The sequence below is a fragment of the Chrysemys picta genome, chromosome 1 (assembly GCF_011386835.1).
Source record: "Chrysemys picta bellii isolate R12L10 chromosome 1, ASM1138683v2, whole genome shotgun sequence".
In the NCBI taxonomy this organism is placed as follows: Eukaryota; Metazoa; Chordata; order Testudines; family Emydidae; genus Chrysemys; species Chrysemys picta.
In genome coordinates this window covers 207,256,067-207,277,693 of record NC_088791.1, presented here as the reverse complement: position 1 = coordinate 207,277,693, position 21,627 = coordinate 207,256,067, and the positions used below count along the sequence as shown (strand labels likewise).

Here is a 21,627-nt window from a genome sequence, read left to right as displayed (position 1 = left end):
GAATTTGTTATCAGGCACACTGGAAAAGAAAGTTTAACCTGGTATACTGAAGTTTAATCACTGTGCATATGATATGGAGAAACAAACAATTAAATTATTTATGACCTGGATATATACAATGTTCTAAGATCAAAAAGAGTTTTAATACAGGATTTTACTTCAGAATAAATCAGAAAGGCTATCTGCTAAAGTTAAAAGCCTGTGATTAGGATTGGCATACATAGTTGTGTTATTTAGTAAATAAAAAAGTGTCTCCATTTAGAAACCTTCTGAAAGCAAAGTAGGCTATGTTTTAGTGAAATAAAATAATCTATATCCTACTGAAATGCTAACCAGAGGCAAGGGATTCTATTTACTAACAGTTTTACCAGTTATTCAGTTACCAGCACTCTGATTTTTTTCTGGGGAGGAAAAGAGTGATTTTCATGGTCACAATTAAATTTCTCAAAAGTAGTACTCAAAATTGCTAAAACTACTGAACTGTGTGTTTGTATTTAATGTGCCCGTCATTGTCACATAAGCTTCAATATAATTGACCTGACAATTATACAAATGTCAGTAAATAGAGGGCAAATGAGCTCCTAAAGAAACAAATATAAGATTTCACCTTGCATACAGTACTGATTGCTTATCCTTATAAGTTTAATGGATTTGCATGATAGCAACAGTAAATTTGGATGAAGCTTGGATGATGGCACCAATATGGTTACTGTATCAATATACTGACACTGAATTTTTTCATATGTCCACAATTGTAGTCTGAACACTTTAAAGCCTGTACAAAACAGCAATAAAGAGATCTAATGTTAAAAGTCTTATTCACATTGGGTAAATGCTTTCAGGATCAGGCTCTAAGTACAAAAGAATGTGTGGCAGCTGAGATCACTACAGTGGCATACAGTGAAGGCTGAGGGTTTTGTTGCATGGAAAGAAATTTGCAGCCTACATGCCTGTGGTAATCAGTGGTACATATGGGTCAGAATTCTATACTTCACCTTACCTGATGATTGGTGTGTGTTTCAATGTTTTCACCATGTGAGCAACTGTTTGTGTCGTTTGGAGCACATTTTAACTGTTCCCTAATAAAGTTTGCTTGGGTTAATTAAAACTAAATTTATAAAACATTGAATACAGCATTTAAATATGCTCTTCCCTAATCCGTTAGTTGTAGAAGGATCATTGTTGAATACATACATATTTTTGGGACAATACTATATCATCCTATTTCTAGCTGCAAATCATCTTGAATTCAGAATTATCCCCTCAGTCTACAGTTTCATCCATCTCCTGAATCATGGGTGTCAGGAGATTTTGAATATGATGGACCCATGTAAACCAAGACACTGGCACTCTGTCTTCTGTCAGGAAGAATTGTCATAAGACACCAGGAGGATAAAAGGGTCGTTTTTGAATGTTTCAGAAAGACTTGTACCATAAATCAATCCGTATAACTCAAGAGTTGCAGAAAGAACCATGTACTGGAGAACGACACAGTATAGGACTCCAATTACATTTCCATGTTCATCTTCTAAACTAACTGCATAATTGGCATGCATCTACAGCTACTCTTTTTATTTGATACATATGCAGTACTTTAGAAAAAAAAAAAAAAAAAAAGAGTACCTCTGAGTACCAGAGTGTTGGAATAAGAATTTAAAATAGATCATTGACTGGATGATGATTTTATTAGGGGGTAAGAGACTTTTTTTTTTTAAAGTATCTTCATTCTCTAACAGTAGAACATAATGACAGAGAGAGGGGGGATCACCTTAAGAACCATCAGCTTGACACTGCAAAATGTGAGTCCCATTCAAACACATGAAGCTTAAATACAAAAATTGAAGGTAAGGTTAACCTTCAAAAGAGTTCCTCCTACTTCAACAATATCTAAACTTTCACTTTTTTCCCCCTTTGTCAAAACAGAGTGGCCCCAGCAGTAGAATATGAATGAATTTCAAATGTCATCTTTTCAGTATGATGTCTTTTTTTAGACAGCTCATGGTCTATATTCAATGGCTGATGCTGCCAAGCACAATCCCCTGAGACCGAAGTTAAATAAGAGATTTAAATAAATAAATAAAGTCTGTGTATGGCAAATAACTTATTCAACTCAGTACAATAAAAAAATATAGTGGTGCCACTAACAACTATTAACTTAAGCTTAAAATACTAAGTTAAATGGAGAATAATTCTGACCTTCAGGAGGAGATTGGTAGTTATTTCTTCTTTTTTTTTTTTTTTTTTTTTATTAAAGCAAAAATTCTCAACTTTGATCCACTCCCTATGTGCTGCTCAGCTGTTACTACCTCACAAGAGCCCTTCTCCAATTATCTCTGGCACAGAGGAAGTACCAGCAGCCAAGAAGCTGTCAGAGCTCACCAACACCTCCCTTTCCACAGACCCCAGAACAGAGACACATTGGGGGCATCAGGAGTGGTTGGATTGTGATGAGCTCCAACTAACCCTAAGCTGTGGTTTGGTTCCTATGGGACCAAATGTGGGTGACAAAATTTAAAGCAGACCCCAGGCTACCCTAATTTGCTCCAGGGCTTGAGTAGTGCACAGTAACAGGGAACCATAATTGACTCACTGACACACTCCCATGTCCAGAAATGGGTCTATCTGACCCAAAGGATCAACCTGATCCAAGGTCCTGCAGCAACACACACTGCTCAGTCACAGTAATGATGTCTTAGGGTTATCAAGAGCCAAAGCAGATAAAGGGACCTGAGAAATTTCACATAGTAGAAGCAAAAAACAATTACATTAACTATGAAGATATTTTGCAGTGCTAGCATCTGTAGCTTCTCATGTAAACAAACAAAATTCAAGTTCTGCAAAATATTACATATACAAGGGAATCAGAATGACAATTTGGTTCAATTACATAAACTATGGCAGGAAGCAGATGGTATCAGACAGTACAGTAATATTCACAGAAAGTGTGACAAGAAAACCCAGCCATTACATTCAGAGGGAAATCAAAGCCAGGGATAAGGCCAACTGCAAAAATACCCAAAACAGCAAGGTATGAGAGAAGTAAACAAAGTAGATGTTCACTTCCCAGTAGCTATCATTTTTCCCTACTGCAACTTTTTTCCAAGTCACAGTCGAACATCTCATACAAATCACACTAATAATAGACATTTTCAAGATAAATGCAGAAGCTGAATGTATCTTGGACATCTAGATTTTTTCTCTCTCACAGTAACACCCCTATTCCTCGTTTGTTTGGGGGGGGGCTTAAAATGAATTCCAAATAATGAACAAATAGGAGTAAACATCACTGATAGAAATAGGGACTAAAAGAAAAAACAAGCAGCAAGGGATAGGGATCAGAGAAAGATTTTGGCTCTTCCACTTTTGGCCTCTTTATACACTGGAGACATGCTCGTGCAATCAATAAGGTTCTTCCATACGGGAATAGATTAAAATAAAATGTTCACCAGTATAAACTGAGTCTTCCTGTTGGGTGGCCAGAAGCTACTATAAACACAATACTGTAGAACCTCAGAGTTATAAACACCAGAGTTGCAAATTGATCAGTCAACCACACACCTCATTTGGAACTGGGAGTATATAATCAGGTGGCAGCAGACACCCCCACCCACCCCCCAAAAAACTAAACACACAAAAATACCCCAAAAACAGTTCAGTACTGTGTTATACATAACTATTCAGACAATATAGGGAAGTTTAAAAAAAAAGATTTGATAAGGTAAGGAAACAGTTTCTGTGCTTCTGCACAGTAATCTTTCAAGGCTGTATTAAGCCAATGTTCAGCTGTACGCTTTTAAAAAGAACCACCGTAACATTTTTCTCAGACTTACGAACATTTTCAGAGTTACAAACAACCTCCATTCCTGAGGCGTTTGTAACACTGAGATTCTGCTGAACACATTTTTGTTCTCTTAACTGAATGGCTGGGTTTTCATTGGCATTCTGATCCTGTCTGCAGAGGGAAATCTATTGCTGGCTAACTGTTTAGCCCGGGTCTCTTCAGGAACACTGATGCCAGATCTCTAGGTATGGTGTCATTTGGTGAGGGGGAAATGAATAGGATATCTTCAGTTCCATAGCAGTTCAAACAAATTAGGAAGAAATTTTTGGGTTGCCAAAGTGACTTGTGAGAATAAAAAACACGTTCACACTACTACAGTTTTCTATTGGCTTTACTTCAGTTTTCTGTTTAGCTTCCTGAAAGCAAACCTCTCTCCCCAGTTCATTTCTAGTCTGCACTGTATAGCTTTTTTAACATGTAATACTCCTCTTCTCCTCTCTGTCCCCAAGAAGCAGAGGCAGCTGCAGTGAACTGCTGATTTCTAAGGCATTTGCCTGGCCTGAGTTCAGGCATTTTAAAGAAGCAGATGTGCAGGAAGCTAATGAATGCCGCTTGTTTTCACTGAACTTCCTGATTAAAAATAGTTACAGGGCCAGGGCAAGTTTGGGACTAGGGATATACTACAAAAGGCAGAGATAGTCCTTTAAAAGCCATTAGGGGAAACCTGGCTGAAGGGATAAAAACTCAGCTCTTCTGAAGTCTCACGGTGGGAGTGAGAGAAGATGAATTAGTAAGAGCTGAACATGAGCTCCCAATGTGATGCTCTGGCAAAGAAAGACTAATGCCATCCTGGGATGTGTAAACAGGGAAATCTCAAGTAGGAAGAGAGAGGTTATTTTACCTCCCCATTTGGTGACTGCTTCTGCAGTAATGTGTCCATTTTCAGTGCTCACAATTCAAGAAGGATGTTGATAAACTGGAGAGAGTTCGGAGAAGAGCCAGGAGAGTGATTAAAGGGTTAGAAAAACAAGGTGAGTGAGGAAATCTCTTTCATGGGATCAACTTTTGTTGATGAAAGAGACCAAGCTTGTGCAAATAATAAAGGATTAGAATATTGCCTTATAGCAATAGATTCAAAGAGCTCCATCTAGTTATTTTAAAGAGAAGGTAAAAGGGTGACTTGATTACAGTCTGTAAATATCTACACGGAAAATAAATATTTAACTATGGGCTCTTCAATCTAGCAACAAAAGATATAACATGATCCAATGGCTGGAAGATGAAGCTAGACAAATTCAGACTGGAAATAAGAGTTAAAAATTTATGCAGGAGAGTAAATAACCATTGGAACACATTATCAAGAGTTCTGGTGGATTCTCTACCTCTGACCATTTTTAAATCAGGATTGGATGATTTTCCCCCCTAAAATGTGTGCTCTATGAATTTCTATGGCCTGTGTTACACAGGAAGTCAGAGCAGATGATCAGAGTGATCCCTCCTGGCCTTGGAATCTAGGAAAGAAGAAAACATTACTGTACTGAGCAAGCAGACTATTCTGTAGCCTTGAACTTTAAGGGGTGAGGAAAGGGTTTCTAGGACAATTACAACCATAAAATCCCTTATATTTACTGTTAACTTGTATGTCGAAGCAGATTGTGCCTCTTCAGCATGGTTGTCTGCTGCTGTGTTTGATATCCAACAAACCATTTTGTTCAGGGAATCATATCTTTTAGAATTTTGCCTTTTATGCATTAAACCTATGCTTTAGGATAACACACATGCCAATGCTACACAAGGGTATGTACCCTGAAAATAAAATCTCTCAGGATTCAAAGAAGAGAAACCGTGCAATAGCCTGTTAAGCACAGACAAAAAGTGTCAGTAGAAAGAAGGAGAGTATACACCTATTAATTAATTAATGGAGATATCCCATCTCCTAGAACTGGAAGGGACCTTGAAAGGTCATCGAGTCCAGCCCGCTGCCTTCACTAGCAGGACCAAGTACTGATTTTCCCCCAGATCCCTAAGTGGCCCCCTCAAGGATTGAACTTACAACCCTGGGTTTAGCAGACCAATGCTCAAACCACTGAACTACCCCTCCCACCTGGTGACTTCTACTCCAAAAAGCCTCTTTAAAATAACCAGAAAACAGGGTATGAGAAACATCTGCTGAGCAGAGAGCAGGGTAACAATTCAATTTAAAAGAGGAAAGTAAGAGATTACATGAGAGACTGGAAAGTTGGTCAGGGATGGCCACTCCACTGAGCATAGTAGCCTCTGGATGTACTATATGCATTCAGCTGCTCATAGAGGTGTCTCACTTCTTCCGTCTCCAGCAAGAGGGAGTCAATATTCCCACCCACCAATCTCATTCGGTTATGTACCACACAGCTCTCTGCATCTTTTAAAAGTTCTATGTGGCAGAGAAAACATTAGATAAGCTGCATGGCATGGCTGCCAGATAAGGGATGGCTTTACCAAATTCTCTAAGAGTACTACATTTTTTGAAGTGTATTAATAAATGTAGTTATTTTATAATCAAGCATATCAGAAGGTGGACAAGTAGAATTTGTGCCAGGGCTGATATATTTTCATGGCAATTTTGCAAGGGTTTTTTAACTCCTTGCTTTTTCACCTTTCCTGTTGTTGCTTCTGATAGTGGAAGCAAAGGTGGTTTGTGTGTCTACGAGAGACTAAAATATGGAAGGTCCCTAAAATATCAAACTTTTATAAACAGAATAGAGATCAGGGTATCCAGACATTACAAAGGATCTGTGCCAGGACCCAGAACATTGAGGAATGGAGAACTATCCAGCCACTAAAATAACCCCCCGAACCTCTCATGCAAGGATCTCAGTGAGTTTTACAAACAATAATTTAGCCTAGCAATATCTGTTTGAGATAAGTATTTACCCATTCAATAGGCAAGTGAAATGAGGCACAGAGAAAGGCATCAAATGCTCTGGTAATGGGTGAAACAAGGCTTCAAGACAACAGATTGAATAGGCATGACTAGCTTCAAATGATACGGCATATTAGAGGCACCGCAGAAGCAAGAATAGAACTCGGGAGTCCTCCCCAATCTTCTGCTGTAACCAGTGAAGCACATTTCACCTTACTTTGTATTCAGAGAAAAAACAAACAAACAAACCAACCATTAACAAAATGTATGGACATAACTGTTTCCCAATGATCATGTAACAGAAAGTGGGGCTGAGCCTGAAAACTGCTGAAAGTATAAATCAATAATGCACTCATTATACAGAAAGTGTATATTGTGTAATGTATACTTGCATATATTTTAAACGTATGTCTAATCCTTTCAAACTGATTTGCAAGATGTACTTGGAGTTACAAAACAATAACTTTTCAAAAAAATTATATAATTGAAATCACAGTAAAATGATATTTCTAAAACCTTTCTGCATACTGTATGTGATGCATTGAATGTTAAATCTATTGTTGAATTACCATTTAAAAATATGAAAACTCAGCTGAACATCTCAGCACTGGTGGAATACAAAACAAGATCCTGTAGTATGTTTTAGAACATATTTCTTCAAAACACGAAAAAAGATGATGCTTTTAAATAGGGTGACCAGACAGCAAGTGTGAAAAATCAGGATGGGGATGTGGGGTAATAGGAGCCTATATAAGAAAAAGACCCAAAAATCAGGACTGTCCCTATTAAAAAAAAAAAAAAAAAAAATTCGGGACATCTGGTCACCCTACTTTTAAAGGGAAAATATCAATAGAAATAGAATAGGCTACCTTGCACGTGCTATAGAAGTAATCAGACAGTACCTGTAAAATATTCTTAACGGATTACTTTTGTATTCAGAAAACCATTCTTAATACTGTTCCATAAAAATAATATTATGAGAGACAAGTGAAAGAAGACAGTTTTAAAATGTGGCACTTCAGTAACAATATGTATGCCTAATTCCCATTTATGTCAATGGGGATTTATATGAAAGCTTGTAATAAAAAAAAATCTTGCAGTAAAAATTCCCAAGGTTTAAGCTCCTGAACTATGTTGGGCATTATGGAATGTCTTCTTTTTCTTTGCTTGTTGTTTCTCCACCTTTGTGCAAAGGATAGGATTGGGGCAGTACTATTGGTTTGCAAAAAAACTAGAACCACATTGGCCACTCTGTTTAAGTTAATCATCATCCTATGTCTGTCATTTGCTCAGTCTCTCTCCTGATCACCTCTGCTCCACCTCTAAGGAATAGGCATCAAAGGGCATTTTCATGTGATGATTGTTTATTCACATTAATATAAGGAACATCACAGCAGATTCATGGTTTGCTGAATGGTTAGTACTTGATTTTCAGCAGAGTTGAGTACTCAATATTCCAGTTAATGGGAGCTGTTGGTGCTCAGAAGTTTTCAAGCAGGAAAAGCTTATGTGCATATGTATGCGTAGGGCCCTACCAAATTCACAGCCATGAAAAACATGTCACAGACCGTGAAATCTGGTCTTTTGTGTACTTTTTGTGTACTATACTATACAGATTTCACAGGGAGACCAGCATTTCTCAAACTGGGGGCCCTGACCCAAAAGAGGGTTGTAGGGGTATTGCAAGGTTATTTTGGGGCATTATGGTACTGCCACCCTTACTTCTGCACTGCCTTCAGAGCTGGGTGGCTGGACAGTGGTGGCTGCTGGCTGAGGGCTCAGCTCTGAAGGCAACAGCACAGAAGTAAGGGTAGCAATACTATACCATGCCGTCCTTGCATCTGTGCTGCTGCTGCTGGCAGTGGCGCTGCCTTCCGAGCTGGGCTCCTAGCCAACAACTGCTGTTTTCTGGCTGCCCAGCTCCAAAGGCAGCACCGCCGCCAGCAGCAGCACAGAATTAAGGGTGACAATACCATGACCACCCTACAATAACCTTGTGACACCCCTCTACACACACTATCCCCTTTTGTGTCAGGACCCCTACAGTTACAAGACTGAAGTTTCAGATTTCAATATCTGAATTAATAATAATAATAATAAAAAAAAGCACTTATGATTTTTAAAATCCTACAACCATGAATTTGGTGAGGCCCTATGTATGTGTAACGAATCCATGCCTGAATATGCAATCAGTCATACTGTCAATGATGAGGCTTGAACCGAAGACAACCTTCTACAGGAAAAAGTAGGAGCCCCTACCACTTGAAGTGAAAAATGGCATGTTTAACTGCCAGATTGCAGCTATCTGCATAATCTCTGGAATCCGGCACTACAAAGATATGATTGCATGCTTACACACCTAGGTAATTTTCCACATGAATGGATTCAGTATATGTAGTAGATGCTTCCACTGAACATTATTCCCTATGGACAAGATAGCATTCACTTTTTTGAACATCTGGGCCACAGATGCTTGTTTACTAATGGGGTCTGAAAGAGAAACAGAGAAGGGGATAGGTCCAGTGGGGGAGTAGGGAGAGAAAGGGAAAGGAAAAGCCAGGAGAGAGGGGATGGGAAAAGAGAAGGGTGGCAGACAGCAGGTTAGGAAGAGAAAGAATGGGATAAACTAGTGGAGGATTAAAAAACAGGATGAGCCTGATGAGGTATAAAAGGGAGAGAGAAATGGAATAAGGCAGTGGGGAGAAAGACAATGGGATGGAGAATCCTGAATAAGATGGAAAAGGATGGAGAGCTGGGAGAAGGTGAATGAGACAAATGAAGGGGCAAATCGTAATGGGGAGCAAATGACAATAGCTGGACTGAATTTCAGGGAAGAGATCAGAAATGGAAGAGAATGGACACAAGTCCGTGTGTATGGGGAGGATGAAGAGGCTTCACTCACAAGTGTTAAACTCATACTCTGTCAGCCTGTTATTCCACACACAGAACGTACAAAAATAATAGAGGGAACAATGGTTGAGATCCAACATCCCTCTGACAGCTCATCTACACCGAGAGAAAACTGCAGTGCTGATGGCCTTTTAACTTAGACAGGAGATAAACATTCTTGGTGTGGGCTCTCTTTTGACAGTTGCTAAACTAGAATATTGAATGAGAGTGGTTGAGAGTGTCAGGGGATTGACTGTGTGCTCTGCATCAGCAGTATCACCCAGTGGAGATGCTCCAGGGCATAACACCAAGGGCCAGTTATGGTTCGGGGTAGCGTCACCAACTGCAAGAGTCCAAAGCAACAGAGCAAAGGATCAGGTGAGAGTGACCGTAAGCGATGACCAGAAAGACGACATTTAGAGATAAAATGGCTAGAAAGAATAGTGGTTACTGGCTAAGGTGGCGAATAGTACAGTTTGTCCAAAGCCAGTGGCTAAGGCAGGCATAGATGATGAGCCTACTGTGGGTGCATTTTCCCCTAGAAAGAAGTTTTTAGAAACACTCTCTTTAGTTTTATAATAGAAATAGGAGAAGAAAATCTTATAAAACAAGTTCTTGGAATATCTCCCACCACCATTTCTTCTCATTGCCAGACTTCCAGATTTTCCTCTGCTGCTTCTCTGCTATTTTTCCACATTTGCCTGTTTAAAGATAAACAAAAGGCAAACAAAGGAACACACATCAGGTCTGCAGACTTATGGCAATGACGACTGTGCCTACACTTCTGCTGCAGTGCAGTCAGATTAATGCTGGATGGTGTTGGTTGCTAGATGGTGCTAACTTCTCACAGAGAAGGCCTAAGGTTCACTATTGCCTACCTCAAGTGCCTAAATAACAAGTTAAGTCGTACTGTGCTGATGCTGCTAGGTGTATAATTAAAAACAGTATCTGTCTAACAAAGCTGTCAGCTAACGCCTGCTGCTATTATGCAATCACACAGAGTTGGCTATTAATGGGTGACATGACAATTCACCCCTCCTGTCCCCATAGTAGACAGAGCACCATTTCAACATTAAATTTTCTTCCAGTTCTTACCACTTTTAAAGCAACCTACAATTTAGCTTTAAAATAAAACGATCACACCAAGATTTTGTTACAGAAGCAACACGATCTAGTAGCCAAAGAACTCCATCCTGAGTTCTAGACCCTGACTCCTCTCCAAATATAATTGCAGCAACTTAATGCATCGGTCTCATTTTCCCTGTCCCCCCAGTGTTCAAGAGCTGGTGAGAGAAATCTAATCCTCCAAAAAGCTTTTATTAAGTTGGGGGGGAAATAATTAACTATCTTCAGTTTAGAGCTAAATGACTTGCTGATAACGTCTTTTGTTTGTGCTAGTTCCGGATATGTCTGGTCTTTATGAAGGTGAAGTTTATTTCACCTCAAAATTCACTCCACCTATATAGACACCAACCACTTCAGCTCTATGCTGAAGAAGCATGATGAAATGAAATTACTGTCACTCCTAGGGCCAGAATGCTGTACTACCACACAGCCTTTCTGCCCATTCACTACAGCTGCTACTCCAGCCATAGACTGGAACACAAGTCCATGTTCTTCTGCAGTGGGCTTGTGGACCACTGGACGCGTATAATCATTTGCAGTTCAGTAAAGTTCAATTTCACAGGACAGGAAAATATCACAATTATATTGCAAACTACAGCATGTAAATGTAAAAAACAAAACTAACTGTAACTTCCTAAAAGTTACATTACAAACTTGTTAATATTGCTTTAATTTATAACTTCCTAAAGTCTAATTATAGGGAGTAAACATGGTGTGGTGGGAGGCTAGAGATGCAAGTCCTTGTTCCAAAACTTCATGTTTAATGTTGGATAAGTATTTATCTTGGTATATTCATTTCCCTATCTGTGATCAGGGCCGGCTCCAGGCACCAGCTTAACAAGCAGGTGCTTGGGGCGGCCAAGGGAGACAGGCGGCACCTGTGGCAATTTGGGGGCAGCAGGTCCCTCGCTCCCTCTAGGAGCGAAGGACCTGCCGCTGAACTGCTGCCGCCGATCGTGGCTTTTTTTTTTTTTCCCCCCCGCTTGGGGCGGCAGAAATGCTGGAGCCGGCCCTGTCTGTGACACCGGGATCACAGTACAGGGGAGTTGCGAAACTTAAGTAAGCCTTCAATATTAATTACTTGGAGATACTCAGATAGCTGGTGTTTTAGAAGTATGAAACATTATTTCCTGCCTTCAAATAATTATGTAGCCTTCTTATGTTACTTTTGGATGAAAGTTATCCCCTGGTACTGTACAAAGGCTAACTAATAATTTTAAAATACAATAATATGCGCACGTGAGAGAGCACGCATGCACAGAATACCCAAGGGGGTCAGCGTAAAGGTATGAATCTGAGCTGGCCACATTATTTATGGATGGCAAAGGCACAAATGAGTTCTAAAGATGATCTCAAGGAAATAGCCAAACAATCTTTACACCACACTATATCATGTCTATAAAACGTGCGGAACGTATTATATGGAGCAGTGTAAAGGTTTCATTGCCTTAAGTAAATTTTTTAAATGGCTCTACTTAGATTTTGAAGTTTACACTTCACTTTGATAAATGGAATGGTAGAAGGATGAGCCCAAGTTTGCCATTGTTTTTGCGGGTCTGGAGGAAGCCATTTACAAGGATAAGTTAACTGAGAAGCAGATAATTGATTTACACTGCAATGGCTGTCTGTGACCACTGAAAGTTCAACTTTTCCCAAAATTTACCAAGCATAGTGTCTGCAGTATAGGGGGGGGGGGTGGGGAGTGTGTGGGGAGAATGGGTAGGGAAGAGAGAGGAACAAAACTTACTATGAAGAATGTGGAGGCTGCCTGTAATAAATATTTCACGACTGTTTTATACAGTATTTGCCCGACTGTTTTGTGCAATATGGTTACAAGGGGTTAATTTCAGCAGAGTTGACAGTACACATGTAGACAAGCAGACAGTAGCTTCTGAGAGCCCCATTTCTTGATACGTAAAGTGTCATTCATTTTGAAAGTTTACCTTTAATGCAACAACAGTTTAATTCTGCACAAAATAAGCCATTGTTTTAAAACTAATGTTTTGCAATCAACTTTAATCTATTTGCTAAAATGATACACTCTGGTTTTCCTACCTGTGACTGTGGATGAGAGCGTTGAAAGCCAATCCATCAGACCAGCTAGTGGTGAAATTGATAACATTGACCTGCGGGTAATTGCGAGTTGACTGGCGGACCCAGCTCAGTAAGATCTTTTCACTGTTTGTCTGTTGCAACCCAGCCATGATGTTTTTCATTACATCTTTGACCTGCATTAGGAGACAGAATTTCATCAATGGCTGAACTTATTTATTCAAAGCAAATGCTTTTCCTGACCCAAATAAGCACCAATTCTCTTATCCTTTAGCTTAAAGTGATAACGAATGGGGTCTCATAAATAAATGAGTTATAATTGACACCATTGTATAAAAGGAGCAGGGAAGCCTGACTTTGCTAAAGTGACCAGTTTTGACCTGTCTTCTTTGCTGTGTATTCAATATATTCACCACTACAACAACTAAAAGTCTGGTTACTGGATATAAAAATGTACATTTTGGGAGTATGCTTTGCATGGGAATCATCCAGGGAAAGAGTTTATTTGAAATGAGTTTTTTCTTAAACAATTTTCTTACTTAATAGGATAAGTACAAAGGTAGATAAATCAATGGGGTGCATGAATGAGAGCCAAGTGTGTCCTCTAGGCACAGAACAGTACCTTCTACTAGAATATAAAAGGTATACTTAAGAAATATACACACACACAAATAAAGAGAGACAGAGCATGTCTATTTAAGCAGTATTGTACAGGTTGTTTTCATGAGTGAGTTTAGGTAGATTAATTATGAATTGCTAATCATGTTCCACTCTGATCAGAGGGACAGATATCCAGGACTCCCACTGTTGTTTCACTGTAATGACAATTCTGAGAGCTTCCCAAAGGACAACACTCTGTCTGATAGGTTTTCAAGCTGAGAACACTTATGCATTTCCTAGCCACATTCATTACTAGTGACCTTAACAGTAACTTCTATTAAGCAGTGCCTAACATTGGGTTATGCTGACTTAAAGGAAGGTTTTGATTTTGTTTTTAAATTAATGTAGTCTCTATTCTACTATGTTTCCAACCAGTATTAAATATCTTCTAGGATAAAAGGACTAAATATCCAAACTGGACATTTATAACTTGTCCAATTATCTACGTATTGTTTCATTCTGTACTCATCAAGAAATATCCCCTGAAGAGTAATTTTTAGATTTGAAGCATTTAGCATGTATGATCACCTCCAACATGAATCTGCCTCAATTTTGGGGAGTAAAAAATGTAAGCAACATCCAATAGTTAGCATTTCATAAACATGCTAATTAACTAAAGCCTCAAAAGTTCTACAGTAATTCTGTAAAAACATATCAGGTGCTATTTTATAATTCTTCCCCTGACATGCTTCAGTCTGGACTCAATTTATCTACAAGATATCACATTTCCTTTAACAAACTTAATATTTCTTTTCCAAGTTAATTATCAGTTAAAATATTTTTTAAAATTTCAACTAAAACAGAAAATTCTATGTGCTACATCTCTATAACATGACTTGTACAATTGATATTAATGGTTGTTTATGGGAGTTTATGCTGATGCATGTGAATTTAGCAAAGATGAATTAGAGGAAAAGGTGCAATTAATGTAGAAGGACTAAGCACTATTTAGTGGTAGGAAACTTTTGTGATAAGGTTCTAATATTTTTTTCACCTGGAGAAAGGAGCCAGTGAATGTGAGGGACAGCAGGAACAAAGAGATAACGGATAAGGTAACCAAACATATCCAGATTTTTTACTGAAGCAGGCAAAATTTGTTCTTACATGTTTTATGCAATGGGAACATGCAGAGCTTAGAGGAAAACATGAATTTCTGAGTGAAGCTACTCATTTTTCCATGCCTCTGGAATACATGCTGCCTGAGGAGTGAGCATTTTTTCCCTAATCAGACAGTTTACAGAAAAAATTTGTAACAATTTAATTAAACTGTTTGAGTTAAACCAGTGAAAACTCATGTGGACATCAATTTAAAACATCTTTTATATGCTTAGGTTGTCTTGTAATTTTATAGTAAACTAAATAAATATAAGCCAGGTTTAAATTGATTTAAGAGTGTCCATACACAAAGTTGCACCAGTTTAACTAAATAGATTTAAACATCACACCTTTAGTTAACTAAGGGTACATCTACACCTCAGGGGGGAGTCGATTTAAGATACGCAAATTCAGCTACGTGAATAGCGTAGCTGAATTCGACGTATCGCAGCTGACTTACCCCGCTGTGAGGACGGCGGCAAAATCGACTTCTGCGGCTTTCTGTCGACGGCGCTTACTCCCACCTCCGCTGGTGGAGTAAGAGCGTCCATTCGGGGATCGAATGTCGCGTCCCGATGGGACGCGATAAATCGATCCCCGAGAGGTCGATTTCTACCCGCCGATTCAGGCAGGTAGTGTAGACCTAGCCTAAGGGCAATTTTGTATTGACAACACAGATTCACTCCGTCATAAAAGATGAAATGTTGCAAAAGCAGCCACATTCAAAAGGGTCGATTGGCTATTACTTAAAGTTCAGTCTGACTGCTGCTGAATAAAACAAGATTAACTCTGTAATAAGGTCAAATGTGAGTCTAAGTTGTAACTTTGAAATTCTTATTGTTGCTTAACAAGATGCTTACACATATTTCAAGGTGTCCTTATACTGATACAACACAACATTCATATTGAATCAGGTATGATGTTGGTTTGGGCACCACAGGAAGATGTAAACTTTAGTATCATGGTATGTACATACCTAAAGTGAAATCAGGCTCTGTTGCAGACAGTGGCAAAACTCCCATTGACTTCTATCTGAGCAAGTTTTTAAACATTGAATCATTTTAAACCACCCCATTTGGCAGCGTTCTTTTTGCTGATTAAAGTTACTGTGCCAGTGATTAAAGGTACCACTTAACGTTACCTTTGATAATTCTAAAATAAAGTGAATGGAATTAAGTAGAGCTCATTTGTATACAATATAATCTTGAGATGTCCGTTTAAACTAATCTCTAAAATCCTTCGGCCAGATTCTCTGTGGCCTTGCAGCTTGGGTAGTTGATTATACTAGTAGATCAAATGTGAATGGCAACAGTCACTCACTCTGCACTGCTGTAAATGGTTACGCAAGGTGCAGGGCAACAGAAAACCATTCTTGTGCTTTTTAATCTGATTTATACCTCTGCCTGGATCTTGTGAGCTTTTAGGTATTGTTTTAGCACACCACTGTGACAATCTCTGCCATTATGGTCACTACTTTTAAAAGACTATGATAAATATTGTACAAAGTATGCCTTGTGAAGTATCATTTGAAAACTCAATCTGCTGAAAATTATTGCCCTGGTAAAATGTGTATGGCAACATATGTAAAGTTATAAGATTCTACTGTATAACACTCCTGTAACATGTTCCAAAGTTAGAATGGCAGGCCCAAACCTGTTTTTCAGATACAAAGACAGATATCAACAAAGTCAAGTGGGCTATCATTTAGTTAAGTGGCCATTCTCTGGCAGAGGGGAGGCATGAAAAAGAAATTTACATTTCATCATAATGACACCCACAAAAGAGAGTTTGCACCATGACTAAGCAAGGATGTTTCTAGCACAAGAAACTGAATTATCAAGAGGGGAGAAAAACACTTGACCACCTTCATCTCTTATCTCTTAAAGAACTGAACTGGGGCAGGGGAAGAGTCCTAGCTGGGACAGTACAGACTGCTGTAAGCTTATGGTGAGAAAAATCTTTTGCTTTTAAGGTCACTTCAACGCTTGTCAACGCTTTATCTTTTCATTACTTTTGTAACCAAACCTGACTTTTATGCCTCATTACTTTTAGTCTCTTGAAATCTTTCCTTTCTTTTTGTAGTTAAACTTACAGTATTGTTTTATCTTAACCAGTGTGTTTGAACTGAAGTATGTGGGAAACTCCATTTGGTATAAATACACCAGCCTTGTTTCCTTTGATGAAAGGATGGACTTCCTATAAGAGTGCATTGTCCAGTACACGCTAGGTAGTCCCAGATGCACATTTCAGGGGGACAAGGCTGGGACTGAGAATTTTGTGGTGTTGCCCTGTATGTAGTTCATGAATGGCTGGCAGAGCATTCATACAAAATCACTCCCAACTATTTTACAAGTCAGAGGCACTGTCTGAATAGGCTAGGAGTTGATGTTCTTACAGCAAAGCAGTGTAAAAGGCACCCCAGTTCAGAGATTTGAGAGGACACGGTGTTCAACAGTCCAGATTGTACCCTGGAGAATGTCACAACCACATTGTGGGCTGGCACCACAACAGTGTGGATTTGTATATTTCAGAAAGACTAGACAAGACATTGGTCTCCTTCAGGTCAGAAGATCTGCACCTCTATGAAAAAGATTCATATTGTTTTACCCTTGAATCCATGAGGTAAAAAAACAAACAAAACAAAAACAAAACAGGAAAAAATGCCCTTTCAATTGTGCATGTGTGGATTCCAGCTTTAAAATGCATGTACAATACTATTCCTGGCAAAACGAGCAGGGGCTCTGAATTAATCCAGAAATATATATTTTTATTCACTAGTTTATATTAGCACATACATCTTGCATTTTATTTGATAATCATATCTTGTTTGCATTCAGGAATCTACAATCCGATATCTTCCTTAGAATCACACCACCACTTACAGGGATTTTTCATCCTATTAACATATGGAGGATATATACACACTATCTTAATTAGCCTGCATAATTTTTTTAATACATCACAGCAAGAGAAGATCTAGGTGGCCAAGAAAAAAAATTGTTTAAGGCATCCCAAAAGAAAAATTAAGTCATTGACAGTTGAAATAACTCAGTCTTCAAATCACCCAACTCATTTGAAGCAAAGTGGTTAAGAGTCCCACCTCTCTGCCTCTTGATTGCTGTGATCAATCTTATATGACTAAATGCAAATAGCAATATTGTTTATAGTACACCATAATTCTTCATGGCCATATATAGACATAAGACTATATGGAGGATTTTAAGGTAGATGATTAACATAATGCAAAGGGACTACAAACTATGAAGAGAGGAAGTTGAGGGAAAACAGCAGAAAAGGGAAAAGAAACCTACTCTCAGAAAAGTGTTATATACAAGGATTCAGGGAAAGTATTTTGGGTCTAGGTCATGCTACGTTGTGTGTGTGTGTTTGTTTGAATATAATCATAGATTACTGAGGACATCAGAGGTAAGAATAATGATAAAAACAAAACAAAAAGTTTGTTTTCGGAAGGGATTTCCTTTCCTGAGCAAGCTCACAGAAAAGCTAGACAAAGGTCAACATTGAGCTCATGTAATTGAAGCTAATATCCTAAATCTAGTATAATCTGGATTTAGGGCTGGACATGTAACTAAAACCACATTAGTGGCACGGATGAATAATCTCCTGCTGTCAGTGGACAGTGGCAGATATCCATTCTCATCTTCCTAGACCTTTCTGTAGCATTTGACACGGTCAGCCATAGGACATCTGAGAGAGGCAGCATGGATCTAGGGTAAGGCACTAAAACTGTTTGAATCCTTCTGGAAGTAGTGATGGGAAACTGCACCTGACATACTAGACCTCCCACTTATGGAATTCCAATAAGGATCAATTCAGACAGACAAACTAAAAACACACACAAATGCAGTTTTGGGCCACCAAACTGAACAATTGGTTGGTTGCCCAGCTCTACACACAACCACTATGTGAACTGGTCAGACCGACATGGGCTCAAGTTTCAGCAATATGCAAACCACACACAAATCTACCTATCCTTCACTACATATACTCAAACCACCACCAAGATTGCCCACAGGAACTAAGGACCATCACAAACCTCACCATCTTTTACTCTAAGTGCAAGGTGCATTTCTTTGATTTGCCTTCTCTAACAAAGATTTAGCAACATGTAGAGGTTATCTAGATTATCTTTCTCTCTCTCTAAATATACATACACATACACACACTTCAGAACAAAATACTGCATGCAATTCTCCTTCTGGGGAGAGGATGTGAGAATGAACACATGACAGATTTTTGTCATGTTGCTTAATACACTATGGAATGTAGTCAGAAGCCACAGTGATAAACATGGTTTGAGAACCTATATAGAATAGAATAGGATAGGAAAAAGGGAACATAGGCCACTCTCACAAATAACTTCCAAAACATTAAATTCTCAAGTACAAGACCATGAACATAGTACTGACTATGATCATTGTGAATAGTAAAGCAGAAAAGCAGGTCCTGGATTAAGATAAGAGCACAGTGAATTGCAAGGGGACTGCAAGCCTAAAACTCTGGTTTCGAAGGAGAGAAAGTGGTTTCTGGCCCATACAGAGGCAGCAGCTGGAGGGTAGCAGAGATGCAGTTAAACCCAGAACTGTGGTAATCATGATCCAGCAATGAGTTACTTTTGTTCTTACCTTTAAAAATTTGAGCAGTCCCAACAGAGCTATTCACATGCCTAGCAATTTGTAAGATCAGGGCCTATATTTGTAGGATGAAGACCACCAAGCTAAGGAATTGCAGACCAGAAGATTATTTTTTTTAAATCTTTCACAATTATTAACCAAAGTAACATTTTCATTTTTTCCTCAATCCAGTGCAGTCTGCCAACTACCTGGAACAGTGACTGTACTCAAATATTTTTCACATGCTATCCTGAAAATATTTCAGACTACATGAATTATTTTTATACAGCCATAATCTTCAATTTCTTAAAGAAACTCCTGGTGGCCTCAGGAGCATGAGGATGGAGATGCCAGTTAAAAGAATACTGGAATTCCTTCAAAATAAGAGGCTCTCGTTGCCCGGTAGTTCCTTGTGATTCAATTGAATAGTTAGGATTTCATATCTACTGGTGCAGTGCACATGAAACTGTACTGTTGCATACAGATCATTAATCCAGTTGTTCAATGAGATGCACACAGGCCCATGCCCAGTCACAGCAACTTTAAGACTCTCCTCACAGGGACTAGGGGTTGCCTACATGAGTCTCTTTAAACATCCTCTTTCTGAATACCATTTGTTTTTTCCAGAAGAGTTAGCAAAAAATCATTGTATGGTTTAAGCTCTGTAAAGTATATTTGTTGGGTTTTTGTTTTGTTTTGTTTTTTTGGGGGGGGGAGGGAGAAAGGGGAGAGGGGATCACTCTGAAACTGGAAGTTGGTTAAAATTAAAAAAAAAAAAAAAGTGCGCATAGTTTAGAATATGCAGTATTCCTTTTTGTTATTTACAGAGACTTTCTCTACCAGAGAGAAATAGCTGAGAAATTAAAGGTGTTATTTTACTTTTGTTTCATACTTTATATGGGACTGAGACTGGGAGTAGAGCTGTGTGATCACAAATGTGTGGAAAAGGGGGAAACCTGAGAAAGGACTGGAACTTCAAAGAAAAAGGTGCAGTAAGAGATTCAGAACCATACACATTAAAGAGCTTTGGCCAAAAGTGAACACCACAACAGTATGGTGTAATCGGAGAGAAAATTCTAGTGAGAATCTAGAGAGTAGGATAAGACAAGAAAGGACAGAAATACCACATACAATACTGAGATACCTTTGAAAGTCTTTCTTCACTCTGAGCTGATTTGCCTGGAATATGCTTTCCCTGAAGACTCTGACTAGGACCTTCCACAGAAGCATATTCACTCCCTGTGGTTCCAATTAGCAAATTGATCTCTCTCAACTGTCCTATAAGGCCCAGGTGTCCATTAAGCTACTTAATTGCCACCCAACCACTTAGATAATTAACAACTCAGGTGGGCATGGGTTGGTTTATGCTCCTTAGCAGAACCTGCCACAAATAGGCTGGTCTCTGACTCCCCTCACATACCAGCACCGATGATATACACATTTTGTCAGTAGGCTGTACTTCAGCCAAGCATTTCACCTCTGTGGCTGCTTTCAGTTCCCACTCCCTAAGTTGCAAATAAAACAAATTAAAAACAAGTTCTTGGGGAACACACCCATTATCCAAGTATAGCCTGTTAGCAGACAATTTGGGGAGTCCTAGCTCTCTAATTGAGATTTTCTTCAATAACAAACTGCAACATTTCCAGATATTTAGTTACAAGAACAATCTGCAAGGGGCAAAGCTTTGCCAGGCAACTAAGGCCTGTTTCGTTCTTTATAACTAGCATGTACTGCAGCCTGTTTTGCTTTCTTAGGTGACTGAAAATACCCCTTTAGTCCTGATAAAAATGTAATACATTATTTTAATATATTTATAACTAGATAGCTAAAGGATCAGAGACATATTTCTCAGTAATATAAATTACTCTGAGACCTGGAAAAAAAAATAAAAACCCTAATAGATGACAAAGGTTTTCTTAATCTGCTTTTCCTGTGCCAGTCCTTCACCATTACCTAAGTAGCACTTGCTTGACAAGGGGCATGGGTTACAAAACCCAGTGAATTGAGAGAGGATGGGGACAGGTATTTGTACCTGATGGTATGGGCTGCCTCTGAGGGTTTGAAACACCAATTGCACTACCTCCTCTCTCCACTGTTGAATATCAGAATTAACTTTGATTCCATTAGGAGTCTAGTTACAGATTGCTGAGCTGAATTCACTTTGGGCCAATGGTGCACTAGCACTGGGGCTCCCCTACTATGAGCTGAAATCACAAAAGAGCTAACGTTATTAAGAGCTGAGATCACTAAGTGCTGTGTTGATTAGGGGGGAGCCTGAACTATATTGATAAGCAGCTGGCGGAGCAATTTGGGGGGACAACTGGAGGAGCTGCGAGCAGCCTTGTGGGGCTGGCCCAAGGAACGGCGAGTGGAGCTGTTTGCAGGGATGGCTGGAGGGGCTCACAGGTCGGTGAGCGGAGCGGAGCAGCTTGTAGAGCGGAGCAGTTTGTGGGACAGCAAGAAGTGGACTGGCTCGTGGTGAAGGCTGC

General features: G+C 39.1%; 1 protein-coding gene across 24 annotated transcripts in view; it reads right to left on the bottom strand.

The window, feature by feature from the left end:
* Positions 1 to 21,627, bottom strand: part of DMD (dystrophin) — a 2,010,563-nt gene that overhangs the window by 1,436,856 nt on the left and 552,080 nt on the right. For 22 of the 24 annotated variants that reach the window (XM_065590838.1, XM_065590858.1, XM_065590878.1 and 19 more), the window contains one exon: positions 12,753 to 12,925. In XM_065590838.1, coding sequence (XP_065446910.1) covers positions 12,753 to 12,925 — 173 coding nt within the window. Of the gene's footprint in view, positions 1 to 12,752; positions 12,926 to 20,282; positions 20,428 to 21,627 lie in introns of those variants that run through there. The other 2 variants (XM_065590918.1, XM_065590919.1) reach the window with 2 other exon arrangements.